Genomic DNA, 19,593 nt, shown 5'->3' with positions numbered 1-19,593 from the left:
CCAGAGCTTGGGGCCTAGGCAACAGAAGGCACGGCCAGCAATGATTGAGTGATTATAATCAGGAATGCTCAAGAGGATAGAATTTGAGGAGCGCAGACATCTTGGGGGGGGGGGGGGGGGGGGTTCTGGGGCTGGAGGAGGTTACAGAGATAGGGAGGGGGCGAGACCATGGAGGGATTTGAAAATAAGGATGAGAATTTTGAAATCGAGGCATTGCTTAACCGGAAGCCAATGTAGGTCAGCGAGCACAGGGGGTGATGGGTAAGCGGGGCTCAGCCTAGAATTTGTGCTCAAGTCTCTGGAGTGGAACATGACGTCACTGGAGTGGGAGTGCAGCGCTCCCTCTGTTTTGTACTAAAGCGTCAGTCCACTGAAAGAGGAGTCTTCAACTGATGATACTAGATCTGATGAAGGGCCCACTTGAAAAGTTAATTTTTCATTCTCTCGGACAATGATCGACTTTCTAACTCTTTCTGCCGATACCCCGTAATCATCGCACGCATTTAGCTATCTCATACCCTAGTTCTACAGCTCGCTGAACTGGACCAAATTCAGCCGAAGCCCATTCCAAGCTAGTCCCAGTTTGGGATAATGTGGAACAAAGGGGAGCTGCATTCCTTGCAGGTTTTCTTCACATTTCCGTTGAAACCAGCAGTCAGCTGCTTGGAGTCCCAGACTCTGGCAATACACGGGATCTCAGTGTAGTGAGCAATGCATTCGGATAATCCATGTGAATATAACTAAATTATGGGTTGTACTTCTACTCTCCAACTGCTAAATGAATGCATCACTCAATTAGCAGGAAACCCAACAGTGTTAGTTTGACTGAGTCCGAAGTTTGTGGGTTCAAGCACAACTTGAGCACGTAATCTAGGCCGACACTTCAATGCAGTTCCGAAGGAGTGCTACATTGTCAAAGGTGTTGTCTTGCAGATAGGACTGTTAACTGAAGCACCATCTGCCAGTTCAGGTGGACATAAATGATCCCATGGTACTTTTTACAAGGTGAACAGAGAGTTCTCTTGATGTTGTGGTCAATATTCATCCCTCAACAAACCCCACCAAAATAAACTCCTCCCAAACCACACTTAGCAGGACAAGGGCAGCAGGTGCATGGGAAAACCAGAACCTCCAAGTTCCCCTGCAAATCACACACCATCCTGACTTGGACATATATCGCCGTTCCTTCATCGTTGTTGGGTCAAAACCCTGGAACTCCCTCCCTAACAGCACTGTGGGAGCACCTTCACCACACGGACTGCAGCGGTTCAAGGCGGCGGCTCACCACCACCTTCTCGGGGGCAATTAGGGATGGGCAATAAATGCCGGCCTTGCCAGCGACGTCCATGTCCCAAGAATAAATAAACAAAAGATTAACTGGCCATTCACCTCACGGTCAGTTGTTGAATCTTGCTGTGCACAAATTTGGCTCCAAAACAAGAGTGACTGCATCTCAAATTATAATTCAGTGGCTACGAAGTGCTTTGGAATGTCACGAGGATGCAAAAGGTGCTAGATAAATGCAAGTTCATCCTTAGTGCAAGACCTTCCCCTCCCAAAACAGTAAAAGTAACTGACCTGTTTTCTTGCCTGATTCAGCCCTTGTAGTCGCTGTTCCAGCTCATCTTTATAGTTCCTTGCTGCCTCAATACTCTCCTTGGCTTCTTGAAGCAGTTCAGTCTGGACCTCAATCTCCATCATTGTAACTTGCCCCTAAGCACAGTAACAAAACAGTGAGAAACTGGGCCCAGCAGTTAGCTTCACAAAGGAATATTGGCGAGTTTCGATTTAAATCAAAGTCAACCATTTGCTTTACTTACTTTTCTGATGAAAGGTCATTGACCTGAAACGTTAACTCTGTTTCTCTCTCCACAGATGTTGCCTGACCTGCTGGGAGTTTCCAGCATTTTCCATTTATATTTAATCTATTTACGTACTCATTCTATCGTTAGAAACCAGATTAGCCCATACCAGATTATTACTTACAGAATAGTACTTCAGTGCAAGTGTACACTCATTTCGCCAAATGTTGCGTCACAGGAACACAGTCATCAACTGTTCAAATATAAGAACATAAGAATTAGGAACAGGAGTAGGCCATCTAGCCCCTCGAGCCTGCCCCACCATTCAATAAGATCATGGCTGATCTGGTCGTGGACTCGGCTCCACTTACCCGCCCTCTACCCGTAACCCTTAATTCCCTTATTGGTGTAAAATCTATCTATCTTTGACTTGAAAACATTCAATGAGCTAGCCTCAACTGCTTCCTTGGGCAGAGAATTCCACAGATTCACAACCCTCTGGGAGAAGAAATTTTTTCTCAACTCGGTTTTAAATTGGCTCCTCCGTATTTTGAGGCTGTGCCCCCGAGTTCTAGTCTCCCCCACCAATGGAAACAATCTCTCTGCCTCTATCTTGTCTATCCCTTTCATGATTTTAAATGTTTCTATAAGATCACCCCTCATCCTTCTGAACTCCAAGGAGTAAAGACCCAGTCTACTCAATCTATCATAAGGTAACCCCCTCATTTCTGGAATCAGCCTAGTGAATGGTCTCTGTACTTTTTCCAAAGCTAGTATATCCTTCCTTAAGTAAGGTGACCAAAACTGCACGCAGTACTCCAGGTGCGGCCTTACCAATACCTTATACAGTTGCAGCAACACCTCCCTGCTTTTGTACTCCATCCCTTTCGCAATGAAGGTCAATATTCCATTTGCCTTCCTGATTACCTGCTGCACCTGCAAATTTCATGCACAAGGACCCCCAGGTCCCTTTGCACCACAGCATGTTGCAATTTCATCCCCATTCAAATAATATTCCCTTTTACTGTTTTTTTCCCCCCAAGGTGGATGACCTCACACTTTCCGACATTGTATTCCATCTGCCAAACCTTAGCCCATTCGCTTAACCTATCCAAATCTCTTTGCAGCCTCTCTGTGTCCTCTACACAACCCGCTTTCCCACTAATCTTAGTGTCACCTGCAAATTTTGTTGCACTACACTCTGTCCCCTCTTCTAGGTCATCTATGTATATTGTAAACAGTTGTGGTCCCAGCACTGATCCCCGTGGCACACCACTAACCACTGATTTCCAACCGGAAAAAGGACCCATTTATCCCGACTCTGCTTTCTGTTCGCCAGCCAATTCTCGATCCATGCTAATACATTTCCTCTGACTCCGCGTACCTTTATCTTCTGTAGTAACCTTTTGTGTGGCACCTTATCGAATGCCTTTTGGAAATCTAAATACACCACATCCATCGGTACACCTCTATCCACCATGCTAGTTATATCCTCAAAGAATTCCAGTAAGTTAGTTAAACATGATTTCCCTTTCATGAATCCATGCTGCGTCTGCTTGATTGCACTATTCCTATCCAGATGTCCCGCTATTTCTTCCTTAATGATAGTTTCAAGCATTTTCCCCACTACAGATGTGAAACTAACCGGCCTATAGTTACCTGCCTTTTGCCTGCCCCCTTTTTTAAACAGAGGCATTACATTAGCTGCTCTCTGCTGGTACCTCCCCAGAGTCCAGAGAATTTTGGTAGATTATAACGAATGCATCTGCTATAACTTCAGCCATCTCTTTTAATACCCTGGGATGTATTTCATCAGGACCAGGGGACTTGTCTACCTTCAGTCCCATTAGCCTGTCCAGCACTACTCCCCTAGTGATAGTGATTGTCTCAAGGTCCTCCCTTCCCACATTCCTGTGGCCTGCAAATTTTGGCATTGCTTTTGTGTCTTCCATTGTGAAGACGGAAGCAAAATAATTGTTTAAGGTCTCAGCCATTTCCACATTTCCCATTATTAAATCTCCCTTCTCATCTTCTAAGGGACCAACATTTACTTTAGTCACTCTCTTCTGTTTTATATATCGGTAAAAGCTTTTACTATCTGTTTTTATGTTTTGCGCCAGTTTACTTTCGTAATCTATCTTTCCTTTCTTTATTGCTTTCTTAGTCATTCGTTGCTGTCGTTTAAAATTTTCCCAATCTTCTAGTTTCCCCACTAACCTTGGCCACCTTATACGCATTGGTTTTTAATTTGATACTCTCCTTTATTTCCTTGGTTATCCACGGCTGGTTATCACTTCTCTTGCCGCCCTTCTTTTTCACTGGAATATATTTTTGTTGCGCACTATGAAAGAGCTCCTTAAAAGTCCTCCACTGTTCCTCAATTGTGCCACCGTTTAGTCCTTGTTTCCAGTCGACTTTCGCCAACTCTGCCCTCATCCCACTGTAGTCCCCTTTGTTTAAGCATAGTACCCTCGTTTCTGATACAACTTCCTCATCCTCAATCTGTATTACAAATTCAACCATATTGTGATCACTCATTCCGAGAGGAACTTTTACGAGGAGATTGTTTATTTTTCCTGTCTCATTACACAGGACCAGATCCAAGATGGCTTGCTCCCTTATAGGCTCTGTTACATACTGTTCTAATAAACAGTCCCGTATGCATTCTATGAATTCCTCGTACAGGCTACCCCCTGCGATTTGATTTGACCAGTCGATATGTAGGTTAAAATCCCCCATGACTACTGTCGTTCCTTTTTCACATGCCTCCATTATTCCCTTGATTATTGCCCGCCCCACCGTGAAGTTATTATTTGGGGGCCTATAAACTACGCCGACCAGTGACTTTTCCCCCTTACTATCTCTAATCTCCACCCACAATGATTCAACATTTTGTTCCTTCGAGCCAATATCATCCCTTACAACTGCCCCGATATCATCCTTTATTAACAGAACTACCCCACCTCCTTTCCCTTCTTGCCTATCTTTCTGAATCGTCAGCTACCCCTGTATGTTTAATTCCCAGTCTTGGCCACCTTGCAACCATGTTTCTGTAATGGCCACCAAATCATACCCATTTGTAATGATTTGTGCCGTCAACTCATTTACTTTATTTCGAATGCTGCGTGCATTTAGGTAGAGTGTTTTCATCCTCGTTTTTAAACCATGATTTTTAGTTTTTACCCCTCCTGCAGCCCTTTTATATTCAGTGGCCCTTTTTGTTTCTTGCCTTTGGTTTCTCTGCCCTCCATTTTTACTCATCTCTTTTCTGTTTTTTGTTTTTGTTTCCCTCTGTCTCCCTGTATTGGTTCCCATCCCCCTGCCATATTAGTTTAACTCCTTACCAACAGCACTAGCAAACACTCCCCCCTAGGACATTGGTTCCGTTCCTGCCCAAGTGCAGACCGTCCAGTTTGTACTGGTCCCACCTCCCCCAGAACCTGTTCCAATGCCCCACGAATTTGAATCCCTCCCTGCTGCACCACTGCTTAAGCCACGTATTCATCTGTGCTATCCTGCGATTCCTACTCTGACTAGCACGTGGCACTGGTAGCAATCCCGAGATTATTACTTTTGAGGTCCTACTTTTTAATTTAACTCCTGGCTCCTTAAATTCGTCTCGTAGGATCTCATCCCTTTTTTTAAACCTATGTCGTTGGTACCAATGTACCAAACGGAACAAGGTTAGAAGCAGAGTATCCCGGGGTTGATCATATCGTGACCTGGATGAGGCTATAGAATATATAATTCTCCCAAGTTTCCACACAATACCAGAATGGAATTCAAAGGGATTTATAGATCACTGGGCCAATAGGTGGCAAGTGCTATTTAATAAGTGTAAAATAATTAGTACAGGAGCAAAGGGCCAGAAAAGTAACAAGGTGTTAAATGGGACCATGATATTGTGTGCTGAGCAGTAGAGAAATCTACAGGTTATAGTGAACAAATCTATGAAATTATCACCACACCGCCTAGCTGCAGTAAATGACAGGCCAGGTACAGGGCTGCAATAGCAGAGATGCACAGCAACAATACAGATCACAAAAAGTTACATTGCTGCTGTGCAATGGACCAGTTGATTATCATAGGAAGGATACGATTGATCAGAAAGGAAGGATACTATACTGCTCAAGAGCAACAACGATGATTGCAGCTATATTAGGAAGTTAGAAGGAAGAGAGTCAGGGAGACCCTGTTCTCCCAAAGGAGAAGAGAATTGTGGAATACATTATGTGGGAAGGACATTAAAACAGACAGTACAAAGAGGGACAGAGTAGAACCAGTGTGATGAAAAGGCAGGTGTGAGGGGTTGGCTTGTTTGGACTTAAAATCCCCTTCCCTGTTCCTAAGAGATTCTGCTTTAATTGCAATGGTTTGGAATACCATGAATTTTAAATCTTCTTTCAGATCTGGAGAGCGAGCGAGCAAGCGAGAGTTTGTGTGCGAGTCTCGCTCTCTCTATGTGCTTTCCTGATCTCCTGAACCGTTAGCTGGAAAAATACTTGTCCATCGATGGCCCTGTTGTAGATCCCTCCTCCTTAATAAACAATCTCCTAGTAAAGGATGCCCTCGGAATGAGTGATCATAGCATGATTAATTTCAAATTCAGATGGAGGGTGAGAAAGTTGGTTCTCTAACCAGCGTACTAAGCTTAAATAAAGGAGACGATGAAGGTATGAGGGCAGAGTTGGGTAAAGTGACTGGGAAAATAGATTGAAGTGTAGGACGGTTGATGAACAGTGGTGTACATTTAAGGAGATATTTCACAACTCAAGAAAAATATATTCCAGTGAGGAAGAAAGGGTGTAAGAGAAAAGATAGCCATCCGTGGCTAACTAAAGAAATAAAGGACGGTATCCAATTAAAAACAAGGGCATACAAAGTGGCCAAAACTAGTGGAGGACAGAAGACTGGGAAGCTTTTAAAAGCCAGCAAAGAACGACTAAAAAAATGATTACGAAAGGGAAGATAGACTATGAAAGTAAACTAGCGCAAAATATAAAAACAGACAGCAAGAGTTTCTATAGGTATATAAAAAGGAAAATAGTGGTTAAAGTAAATGTTGGTCTCTTAGAGGGCGATACCAGGGAATTAGTAATGGGGAACATGGAGATGGCAGAAACTCTGAGCAAATATTTTGTATCAGTCTTTACGGTAGAGGACACCAACAATATTCCGACAGTGGATAGTCTAGGGGCTATGGGGGGGGGGAGGAACTTAACACAATCACAATGACTAAGGAGGTGGTACTCAGTAAGATAATGGGACTAAAGGCAGATAAATCCTCTGGACCTGATGGCTTGCATCCTAGGGTCTCGAGAAGTAGCGGCAGGGATTGTGGATGCATTGGTTGTAATTTACCAAAATTCCCTGGATTCTGGGGAGGTCCCAGCGGATTGGAAAACTGCAAATGTATCACCCCCATTTAAAAAGGAGGCAGACAAAAAGCAGTAAACTATAGACCAGTTAGCCTAATATGTGTGGCTGGGAAAATGTTGGAGTCCATTATTAAAGAAGCAGTAGCAGGACATTTGGAAAAGCAAAATTCGGTCAGGCAGAGTCAGCATGGATTTATGAAGGGGAAGTCATGTTTGACAAATCTGCTGGAGTTCTTTGAGGATGTAACGAACAGGGTGGATAAAGGGGAACCAGTGGATGTGGTGTATTTGGACTTCCAGAAGGCATTTGACAAGGTACCACATAAAAGGATACTGCACAAGATAAAAGTTCATGGGGTTGGGGGTAATATATTAGCATGGAGAGAAGATTGGCTAACTAACAGAGAACAGAGAGTCGGGATAAATGGTTAATTCTCAGGTTGGCAACCAGTAACTAGTGGGGAGCCGCAGGGATCAGTGCTGGGACTCCAACTATTTACAATCTATATTAACGACTTGGAGGAAGGGAGTGGAACGTAGCCAAGTTTGCTGACGATACAAAGATGGGAGGAAAATGTGTGAGTAGGACACAAAAAAAATCTGCAAAAGGACAGACAGGCTGAGTGAGTGGGGGCAGAAATTTGGCAGACGGAGTATAATGTTGGAAAGTGAGAGGTCATGCACTTTGGCAGAAAGAAAATCAAAGAGCAAGTTATTATTTAAATGGAGAAAGATTGCAAAGTGCAGCAGTACAGCGGGATCTGGGGGTACTTGTGCATGAAACACAAAAGGATACAGCAAGTGATCAGGAGGGCCAATGGAACCTTGGCCTTTATTACAAAGGGGATGGAGTATAAAAGCAGGGAAGTCTTGCCTAAGCTATACAAGGTATTGTTGAGGCCACACCTGGAATACTCCATGCAGTTTTGGTTTCCATATTTATGAAAGGATATACTTGCTTTGGAGGCAGTTCAGAGAAGGTTCACTAGGTTGATTCCAGGGATGAGGGGGTTGGCTTATGAGAAAATGTTGAGGAGGTTGGGCCTCTACTCATTGGAATTCAGAGGAATGAGAGGTGATCTTCTCGAAACGTATATTGAGGGGGCTTAATAAGGTGGATGCAGAGAGGATGTTTCCACTAATGGGGGAGACTAGAACAAGAGGGCATGATCTTAGAATAAGGCGCCGCCCATTTAAAACTGAGATGAGGAGAAATTTCTTCTCCCAGAGGGTTGTAAATCTGTGGAATTCGCTGCCTCAGAACTGTGGAAGCTGGGACATTGTCTTAAATTTATTCAGAGATAGACAGTTTCTTAAACGATAAGGGGATAAGGGGTTATGGGGAGCGGGTGGGGAAGTGGACCCGAGTCCATGATCAGATCAGCCATGATCTTATTAAATGGCGGAGCAAGCTCGAGGGGCCGTATGGCCTACTCCTGCTCCTATTTCTTATGTTCTTATTGAGGATTTCAGGTCATGATTGGGAGCTATGACCAACCAGAGGCTTACAGTAGAAAGCAGCAGCATTAAAGGGGCAATGTATTTCTCCACAGTAACATCCAGCCAATGTGTTAATTTGCCTGTTCAGGCAGAGTGAGTCATGCATCATTTGCATATTGACATGACACACAGTGATAAATATCCATGCTCATGCAATGTTTATTGGTCCACTAAATGTTTGCTTAAAAGAGAGTCAATAAAAAGTTAGTCATTGTTTTATAATAAAAGCAGTGGCCCCTATTTACTGCCCCCCCCCCCCCCAACGCAGGCATTTAGTAATTCAGAACAAGTACAAGTACATTAAAAAAAACCTAACCCAAAGAAACTGCAAGATGGGAGATTTTTTTTTCCAAATGATTGAATCCTGGTTCCTGGGCTGGAAGGTCATGTCCCTGCGATCCATATCCGGCTCATTTCTACACCGAGGTATTCCCAAGACAAGTTTGATAGAAACAGATTCAATTCCCTTAAAGGGTTAAAATAAATAATGATGAATGGTCATCGACCGAAACGTTAACTCTCTCTCCACAGGTGCTGCTTGACCAGCTGAGTGTTTCCAGCAATTTCTGGGTTTATTTCAGATTTCCAGCACCCCCAGTACTTTGTTTTTATGAAATTAATGAGGACAGGTTGCATAAACCGCTCTTGTCCTCCCTCGAGTTTTAAAGGTTATGGCGTGATCTAATAGTGTGTGTTTAAAATGATAAAATAATTCGATAGACAGATACAGAGAAACTATTTCCTCTGATGGGGAATTCAGAACAAGGGGGTCAGAATATTAAAATTAGAGCCAGGCCATTGAGGAGTGTAATCAAGAAGCACTTTATAACATGAAGGGTAGTGAAAATCTGAAATTTCGCAAAACACTGCAGGCTGGGGGTCAATTGAAATTTTCAAGACCTAGATCAATAGATTTTTATTGGGCGAGAATGTCAAGGGATATTGATCAAAGGCGGGTAAATGGAGTTGAGACATCAGCGAATGATCTTACTGAATGGTGGAACAGGCTCGAGGGGCTGAATGGCCTCCTCTTGTTCCTATGGTCCACAGGGTAATAAACAAAAATAAAACAATGCACTTTATTGGTTTCAAAATACTGAGAAATATAAAACAAAGACCAGCTAACTACTGACTGCGCTTTACTCTTCCATTACTCCCAGTCTCCGCAGCCTTTACAGAATAAGACTGCACGGGGGTTTTTGTGGCAAATACCCGTTTGTGCCTGGAGTCGGAACATCTTGGGGTGCCATTCCACAGGTGCTGGAAGTTCTCCAGTACCTCAGCCAAGTGGCCACGTGTACCTAAACAGTGAAGATCAGTGAGGAGGACATCACAGCCAAGCCAGGTGTGGTCCTCAACCAATGCTCAACATGTGGATTTTCCAGTGGGAATCTTGGGATAGCCGTCAGGAGATTGAACCCTGGCTGATTCCGCTCCGCTCTGCCCCCCCTCTCCTCCTCCGAGCTCGATGACCAGGAGACTGAATGTCCTGCCCGAGCTCTGATCAGCAGCACAGACCGGATACGAAACCTCGGAGTTTTCTTATTCCCTATCATTTCAGCTCACACAGTAACCGCTCTGACTAGGCAGTCAACCCTGCTCTGTCCGCACACAATACAAAGCAATAACCTTTCACCATATTTAAATATCGTGACACCACAATGGAAAATGCAAGCCCACATTCTCCGCCTTTTCCACAACAGATACCACAAATCCCCAGCATATGGTTGGAATCGCACTAAAAACTGCTGAGGAAGTGACACTTAAGTTCTTGATTACAATGTTATACACTAGAGATATAATTAGGTAATCTGCCTCAAAATACAGGTTACTGCAGCTCATCCCTGCAGGCCAAATACAGCTCAGCATTTGCTGCTTCCATGAAAATGATTTTCCTGATATTGAAATGGCTTAAAGTCTGTCTCACGCACAGAGAAATGTAGTGACAGTCAACCCCACCCCAGAGTTCATAAATCACTTTCCAAAACTGGTAGGAAATCGGCATAGGAAGCCATTCACACAAAAAACATTATTTGCTTCATGGTCTCACAGGAGACAAGAGAGGGGGCAACTGATTTCCCCCCCTACTTAGTCAATTATGAAACCATGACTGTTTTCACAGCTAACTCAGCTTAGACGAGGGATTGGATGGTCCTGGTCTGTTTGGCTCAGTTCCAGGAAGCAGTAGGTTTACTGACTGAGCTATCAGGAGAAGGGGAAGGGGATATCACGGTGTTGCAGAAAATGTATGGTACAGCACATTTGAATAACGCATTTCAGCTGCCCTTTTTACACTGTTGTACAAAGCAAAATTATAGAACTCTCCAGGAAACAGGACAGGCTGCTTATAATGGGTTTTTTAATTCCATTGAGGTTAGCAGGTTGAGGGATGATGGAACTGTGGAGTTTAAAATGATAAGGGGATTCGATAGGGTAGAGAGAGAGAGAAACAGTTTCCTCTGGTGGGGGAATCCAGAACAGGTGGGCAGAATAAAATGAGAGCTGGGCCATTTAGGAGTGAAATCAGGAAACACGCTTTCACACAAAGAGCAGTGGATGTTGGGGGTCAGTTGATTTGTTCGGCAAGGATATAAGGAATATGGAGCAACGATGGGTAAATGGAATTGAGGCACACATCAGCCATGATCTAATTGAATGGTAGAATAAGCTTGATGGGTTAAATGGCCCACTCCTGGTCCTATGTTCCTAAACAGTTAATTTTAAGAGGTCAACAATCTCCCACTCCAGGGACTTGAGCACTTATTTGTAGGTAGTACTGAGGGAGTGCTGCACTGTCAGAGGTGCCTTCTTTTGGATGAAACATTAAACCGAGGCCCTGCCTGCGCTGGGTAGGTGTAAAAGATCCCATGGCACTATTTTGATGATGAGCAGGGGAGTTACCCCCGGTGTCCTGGCCAATATTTATCCCTCAACTAAATCACTAAACCAGATTACGAGGTTGCTATCATGTTGCTGTGTGTGGGAGCTTGCTGTGCGCACATTGGCTGCCGCGTTTCCCACATTACAACAGTGACTACACTTCGAAAGGCGCTATATAAATACATGTCTTTTAAAAATTATTAATGCAGTTTCACACAGCATTCCTAGCACACCCAGAAATTGCAGAGATACTAGAAGGCATTGTAGGAACCGTGTGATATGGGAATGTTGTGGTTAGACATTATTTGTCTATCATAAGAATTCTAAAGGGTGAATCGTTCCCAGGGTCAGACAAAATAGAGGCACAGCAGTTAATGTTACAAGGTTTGGATAGAGTCTTCGTGTTTTTAGTCACAATATTGGAGGGCAATGTCATCCAATCTCCCAGAGCTGAACCGTTATTATGTTGGAAACTGCCCAAATATTTTAATGCCTGTAATTCTGAGCCTTTCCATTTATTTGTCAGTACCAACATTTACATTTGCAATATGGCCACCCATTTTATAGATTAAACATCACACTGTTTCCAGAGAAGCTGCCTTTTAAAAAATAAGAAAAATTACATGTAAATCTATAATTTGGGGTAAAATGTCTGTGTTCAAAGGCAAGAGTCACCAGTGATGGAAAGTGGATCATTCTGACACATTCAAAGACACACTCGACTTTTTACACCCAGTGTCAGCATCAAGCATGATACGAGTCAAATGTACAGCAACACTCCCTCTGCACACACTGATGTCCTTTAAAAGACTTGCATTTATATAGTGCCTTTCACGACCACCGGACGTCTCAAAGCGTTTTACAGCCAATGAAGTACTTTTGGAGTGTAGTCACTGTTGTAATGTGGGAAACGTGGCAGCCAATTTGCGCACAGCAAGCTCCCACAAATAGCCATGTGATAATGACCAGATAATCTGTTTTAGTGATGTTGATTGAGAGATAAATATTGGCCAGGACACCGGGGATAACTCCCCTGCTCTTCTTCGAATAGTGCCATGGGATCTTTTCCGTCCACCCGAGAGCGCAGACGGGGCCTCGATTTAACATCTCATCCGAAAGACAGCACCTCCGAAGGTGCAGCACTCCCTGAGCACTGTACTGGAGTGTCAGCCTGGATTTATGCACTCAGGTATCTGGAGTAGGACTTGAACCCACAAACTTCTGACTCAGAGGCGAGGGCGCTACACACCGAGTCATAGCAGACAACCAAAATGAATTTAGGATACGGGGGCGGGGGGGAAAGAGAGCAGGGGAAGGTGGTGAGACGACAAGAAAAAGCACGAAACACATTCATATGCACGCACAGTCCCCTTCTGTTGGTTTAAGACCAGTGTTACATTCTCAAGTATGGGGCAAGCCAAGATATATATTTTTTTTATAACAGACTCTCTCATGTTTGAATTGTGGATAACGAGCTGCATTGAGTAAAAACAGAAAACTGCATTTTAAAAACGAAGAGTAAAGTGAGAATTGGGTGGGTTTGAGAGACCCAGGAATAATCACTCGGATGCGGCTAGTCACTGGTGCCAACAGATCTGAGCCAAAGTACGATGTAGAAGGTGAGCTCACGAGCTTTGGGAAACTGGGTCACCCCAAAAATGTTGAATGCTGGGCCCAACCACAACGTTTCTTCTCCTGTACTTTTAAAAAAAAAACGCTTGGAGAGGAATCAGAACACAACATTTTAAAACTGGAAATAGAGGAGGGCCAAAAATCAGCTTTTAACTGGGTTTGTACCCAACAGTCACTGTAGTTCAAAAAGGTAATTCATTGTGTTTTAGGAACACTTCAACACAAAAACTGCTACCTAACTGCAAGTATTAAATCAGGGTGACCTTGCTGGATTAATTGCTACTGTGCCCTGCGATTTTCTGGATGTCACAGCTTGATAATGGCAGCTGTCATGTCACCTAGATCAAATCTGATAAACCCAACCCAAGTTTCAGGAATAGTCAAGTCAAAACACATCCGCTCCCGTGCCACACCGCACATGGGGGGTGCGTGGTGTGGGGACAGGGGGGGGACCCTCTGTATAAAAATTCCAGCACCGGGAGAGGGGGGAAACCGGGACACACAACTGCTGTCCCTAAAGCAGATCGTGGCATTCTGCTTTAGGGAATAGCCCCCGGTGAGACAACAAACAGCCAGGAGGAGGAACGAATGAGTGAGAAATATGAGTGCAAACAGAAGGTCTGGGATTCATTCGTGGGCCAAATGGTCACTGATGAGGTCCACGACCCAACATTTTGGAACCATCTAGCTCAGTAACTCAGATACCCCAATGACATCAGCACTTCTTGTTTAAACAAAAAATATTTGCAGAAAAAGAATAGGGTTACAACTACAAGAAGAAACAGCCCTTAAATTTAGCACCAAATCACAGCCCCAGGATATTCCAGAGTTTCACAACTAATGAAGTACTTTCGAAGACTTGTCGCTGCTGTTATGTTGGCAAATGTGACAGCTAATGTGCCCATGGGATGGAAGAATGTTGGCCAGGAGACTGGGAGAAGGCCTCTGCTCTCCTTCAAATAGTGAAGCAATAGCTGGGTCCAACAGGGTGCCAGGGTACAGTAACAGGGCAATTCAAAATAAAACCAAACTATACTATTTTGTCCTTTTACAAGATTTTGGTTAGGCCCAAGTTAGAATGCTGTATCTAGTTTTGATCTCCTCACTTGGTGGGCGATATTGAGGCTTTTAAAAGGGTGCAGAGGAGGACCGCGATTAATTCCCAGTTTAAAGCATCTAAGTTACCCAGATAGGCTGGAACAGCAGGGTCTCCACAGTTTAGAGAAGCGTAGATTTAGGGGTGATCTGATTTAAGTTTATAAGATGATGAGGGGCCTGACTGTGTTTGAGTAGTCAGGTTTTTTCAGCTAATAGGGATGTTTGCTGATGATGGCACAGTGTTCAGTTCCATTCGCAATTCCTCAGGTAATGAAGCAATCTATGACCGCATGCAGCAAGACCTGGACTGATAAGTGGCAAGTAACACTCGCGCTGCACAAGTGCCAGGCAATGACCATCACCAACGAGAGAGCCCTATGACATTCAACAGCATTACCATCGCCAAATCCCCCAACATCCTGGGGTTCACCATTGACCAGAAACTTAACTGGACCAGCCACATAAATACTGTGGCTACAAGAGCAGGTCAGAGGCTGGATATTCTGTGGCGAGTGTCTCAACTCCTTTGAACAGAGCTTTGAAGGTTTACTTGTTTAACTTGGCTTTGATCTGACTATACACCTGCTACGAAGCTTTACAGTTTCAGTTCCTGAACGCCACTGTCCAGCTCCAATTTGATTTCCTCTGGCCCAGATAGATCAGCACCTGTCATTTTGGAGTTCAAACACAAGCAAGCCCAAATCATCATCATAGGCAGTCCCTCGTAAATCGAGGAAATCTTGCTTCCACTCTGAAAATGAGTCCTTAGGTGGCTGAACAGTCCAATATGAGAACCATAGTCCCGGTCACAGGTGGGACAGATAGTCGTTGAGGGTAAGAGAGGGTGGGACAGGTTTGCCGCACGTGCTTGATTTCTGCAGGCACTCGGCGACAAGACACAAAGCTGGCTCATTCAACTGATAGAATGGTTATACAACCCCTTCCTTTGCCGTGCGCAGCGTCGCTAAGTCAGCGAATCTGGAACTCTCCTGGTGTGTGTGGTTCAGTATCTCAATAGGCACTGAACCAAGAATGAGAGGTGATCTTATTGAAACATATAAGATACTGAGGGGGCTCGACAAGATAGATGCAGAGAGGATGTTTCCTCTCGTGGAGGAATCTAGATCTAGGGGGCATAGTTTCAGAATAAGGGGTCACCCATTTAAAACTGAGATGAGGAGGAATTTCTTCTCGGAGGGTTGTAAATCTGAGGAATTCTTTGCCAGAGAGCTGTGGAAGCTGGGTCATTTAATATATTTAAGGTGGAGATAGACAGATCTTTGAGCGATAAGGGAGTGAAGGGTTATGGGGAGCGGGCAGGAAATTGGAGATGAGCCCAAGATCAGATCAGCCATGATCTTATTAAATGGCAGAGCAGGTCTCCTGTCATCCTGGTTAACCCTTGCCACTGGATAAAGGCCTAACTCTGTTGAGCCCATGTGGTGGCTGATGTGCAACGGCCACCACAAATTAAAAAAATCCACACACAGGCATCTTCCACCCCAGGTGGTTAGGACTGGAATATCAGGTCCTTCATTGAAACATCTACAAACTCATCCCTTTTGGTGTGGAAGCAAGTCATTCTTGTTCAAGGGACTGCCTATGATGATGATGATGGGCACTGAACCACACAGGCTCAGCTGTACAGCTTGCTCAAAAATGGAGGCACTTTTGTTTCAAAATTTATCAATATAAACAGAATTTGGTTTAAAATATATTTTTCCTCATACTGGTTTCACTTTTTAACAACACATCAAAGCGTTTCATGGACAACACCCCTTCAGAATGGATTTTTTTTTTTAAAACAGGAAAGTTAGAGGGTATTTAGTCAGCTCCCCCGGTGGTAAATACACTATCCATCGAGGTACTGAACCACACACACCAGGAGAGTTCCAGATTTGCTCTTCTGCTGACTTAGCTAAGCTACGCACGGCAATGGAAGGGGTCGTACATTTAGTGTCAGTAGCTGGGAAATAGTATCGAACCAGCCAAAATTCCAGCCTCTGGACGCTAGGATTGATCAGACTCAGCGATGATGCCCTCCACAGTTAAAATGCCTACCAATACTTACATAGAGAATTGTTACTTGTGCATGGTACCAGAATGAACTTGGGAGCCCATGGAACCAGCCCCAGCAAGTCAGTGCTTTGGGGAGGAGGAATTAAATTGGAGAAGGGGTGGGGCCAGAGAAAACAAAAAGGGAAAACATTTGAGAGGGTGGGACTGAAGAAATGAAAAGTGAAAACTGGACATAAAACAAAAGCCAGAAGGTTTCCATTGAAAATTTTCCCTTATTCTTACACCCGAGAGAGTCATCACGGGGATATATCACACACACACACACACACACACAAAGACCATGTCTTGAATTGGGGATTCAGATGGTTTGAAAATTGAAAAAAAAGTCAGATCATTGCAAAAAACTATATAATATACGATATCAAGATGAGGAAGGTGTGTGTGGTTTCACTTACCCTTCACAATTGTGTGTGTGAGATCACTCCAGCGCGGTGGTGGTTTTAAGCTGCAATGTCTGTTTCTGTGGGTAGGTAGGTAGGCTAGGGACAGTGACCAAAGTTACCTAACTTCTCCAGCACTAAACTTGACATTTTCCAAAAACATCCTGTCTAACACAGACAGATGTCTAGTTAAACTACCTTTTAAATACTAATTGTTTCTATCCAGAATACATTGTCACCCTCACAGCGAGTTTCTAAAGCCAGGTGGTTTTTCCTGCAGCACAGTAACTTTTTTTTTTTAAACCCAGCTGGTCTCTCATTGGATTGTACACAGGGTGGTCAGTTGAAGCAGAGTTAGAGGCTGGAAGAGAATTCAACCAGGGCATGTAGAAGCAATTCAGTCTCTGTTTTATAAAGTCTGTCTTGCTAGACCACACCTAGAGTATTATGCAGAGTTTTGGTCTCCTTATCCAAGGAGGGATATATTTGCCTTAGAGGGAGTGCAACGAACATTCACGAGATTGATTCCTGGACTGGTCAGGTGGGCAGAACAGTGGCAAGTGGAATTCAATCCAGAGAAGTGTGAGGTAATGCATTTGGGGAGGGCTAACAGGACAAGAGAATACACAATAAATGGTAGGATACTGAAGTGTATAGGAAAGAAAGATTTATATTTATATAGCACCTTTCACGACCACCGGACATCTCAAAGTGCTTTGCAGCCAATGAAGTATGTTTGGAGTGTAGTCACTGTTGTAATGTGGGAAACGCAGCAGCCAATTTGTGCACAGCAAGCTCCCACAAACAGCAATGTGATAATGACCGGATAATCTGTTTTTGTTATGTTGATTGAGGGATAAATATCAGCCAGGACACCTGGGATAACTCCCCTGCTCTTCTTCAAAATAGTGCCATGGGATCCTTTACGTCCACTGGAGAGGGCAGATGGGACCTCGATTTAACATCTCATCCGAAAGACAGAACAGAGGCACCTTGGCGTGCATGTCCACAGGTCCCTGAAGGTAGCAGGTCAGGTAGATAAGGTGGTTCAGAAAGCATACAGGATACTTGCCTTTATTAGCCGAGGCATAGAATACAAGAGCAGGAAGGTTATGCTTGAACTGTATAAACCACAAGTTAGGCCACATCTAGAGTACTGCATGCAGTTCTGGTCACTGCATTACAGGAACGATGTGATTGCACTGGTGAGGGAACAGAGGAGATTTACGAGGATGGTGCCAGGACTGGAGAATTTTAGCTATGAGGAAATATTGGATAGGCTGGGTTTGTTTTCTTTGGAATAGAGGAGGTTGAGGGGAGACCTAATTGAGATGTATAAAATTATGAGGGGCCTAGATAGAGTGGATAGGAAGGACTTATTTCCTTAGCAGAGGGGACACTAACCAGGAGGCATAGATTTAAAGTAGTCGATAGGAGGTTTAGAGGAGATTTGAGGAGAAATATTTTTCATCCAGAGGGTGGTGGGGGTCTGGAACTCACTGCCTGAAAGGGTGGTAGTGACAGAAAGCCTCATAGCATTTAAAAAGTACTTGGATGTGCACTTGAAGTGCCGTAACCTACAAGGCTATGGACCAAGAGCTGGAATGTGGGATTAGGCTGGATAGCTCTTGGTCGGCTGATGGGCCGAAATGGCCGCCTTCCGTGCTGTAAATTTCTATGATTTTATGAGCGGGTTGTCCTATGAGAGATGGAGTAGAATGAGCCTATACTCTCTGCAGTTTAGAATGAGTTCTCATTGAAACATGCAAGATTCTGAGAGGGATTGATACGGTAGAGATGCTGAGAGGTTATTTCCTCTGGCTGGAGAGTCTACAACTAGGGGCATAATCTCAGGTAAGGGGTCAGCTATTTAGGACTGAGATGAAGAGGAATTTCTTCACTCAGAGGATTATGAATCTTTGGAATGCTCTACCCCAAAGGGATGCTGATTTGCTGATTAAATTCAAGACTGAGATAGATTTTTGGACTTGAGGGGAATCAAGGGATATAGAGATCGGGCGGGAAAGTAGAGTTGAGGCTGAAGATCAACAGGCTCGAGTGGCCATATGGCCTACTCCTGCGCCTAATTCTTATGTCTATTAAAAATTCTTACGTCCACAACGGAAATTGTCTATGTAAACTGGTCACACTGCAGTTACACCCTCTGACCAGTGGTGGCACCATAATGCCTCTACTGCATTGGGTTGGGGTGGAAGACAGTGTTATTACAGTGACATGTTCATATAAACAGGTTCCATCATAAATGTGGCACAGAAATTTATAGAAGGAAAAATTAACTTCAGGTATAAACAATTTTAATGAAGATTAGATTTAAGAGAAAGAGCATAAAGTAATCACTTGTACAGAAGGCAATACAAACAATCTGAATTTCATCATCGTAGTTCATGTAATAGAGCTCAAAGATTAATGCACAGCCACAGTGTAGCACTGAACCAAATTAAATCAGGAAGGTCCAACATCTGGTATGATCTGAGAGACATCAGCCAGGCTGGTACTGGGATTGGCAGGGGGTGAATCAGCCATGGTGCCTCCCACTCCTTTCAGCAACTGACCCCCTATTGGACCGACCGCAAATGTGGACAGGATCAATTTGTTGGAATCCTAATGGGAACTCCACCTCTCCTCATGGGACACAATTGCCTGGGTAACAGTTTCCCTCATGTACCTCATTCCTCATACATGGGCTTAGAGCAGCAAGCTTTTCGACCGTGGCTATGTATCAGAATGAAACTCAATCCTGCTCTCACCCTCACACTGTCAGCCATGAGGGTCCACATCTGAGCCATACAGGAGGGTGGGTATCACTATAGCCCTGTAGACCAT

The 19,593-nt window shown here is 44.0% G+C and overlaps 1 protein-coding gene across 4 annotated transcripts in view; it reads right to left on the bottom strand.

Annotated features, from left to right (window-relative positions):
- crlf3 (cytokine receptor-like factor 3) overlaps positions 1–19,593 on the bottom strand; it is a 63,888-nt gene that overhangs the window by 27,620 nt on the left and 16,675 nt on the right. The window contains exons 1-3 of one of the 4 annotated variants that reach the window (XM_070858249.1): positions 16,765–16,812; positions 1,987–2,055; positions 1,579–1,713 (exon numbers count right to left, since the gene is read on the bottom strand). In XM_070858249.1, coding sequence (XP_070714350.1) covers positions 1,579–1,701 — 123 coding nt within the window. In that variant the 5' untranslated portion in view covers positions 1,702–1,713; positions 1,987–2,055; positions 16,765–16,812. Of the gene's footprint in view, positions 1–1,578; positions 1,714–1,820; positions 1,847–1,986; positions 2,056–16,764; positions 16,813–19,593 lie in introns of those variants that run through there. The other 3 variants (XM_070858247.1, XM_070858250.1, XM_070858248.1) reach the window with 3 other exon arrangements.

Source organism: Pristiophorus japonicus, chromosome 16 (assembly GCF_044704955.1).
Source record: "Pristiophorus japonicus isolate sPriJap1 chromosome 16, sPriJap1.hap1, whole genome shotgun sequence".
NCBI lineage: Eukaryota > Metazoa > Chordata > Chondrichthyes > Pristiophoridae > Pristiophorus > Pristiophorus japonicus.
This window is presented reverse-complemented; position numbering and strand designations above follow the sequence as displayed.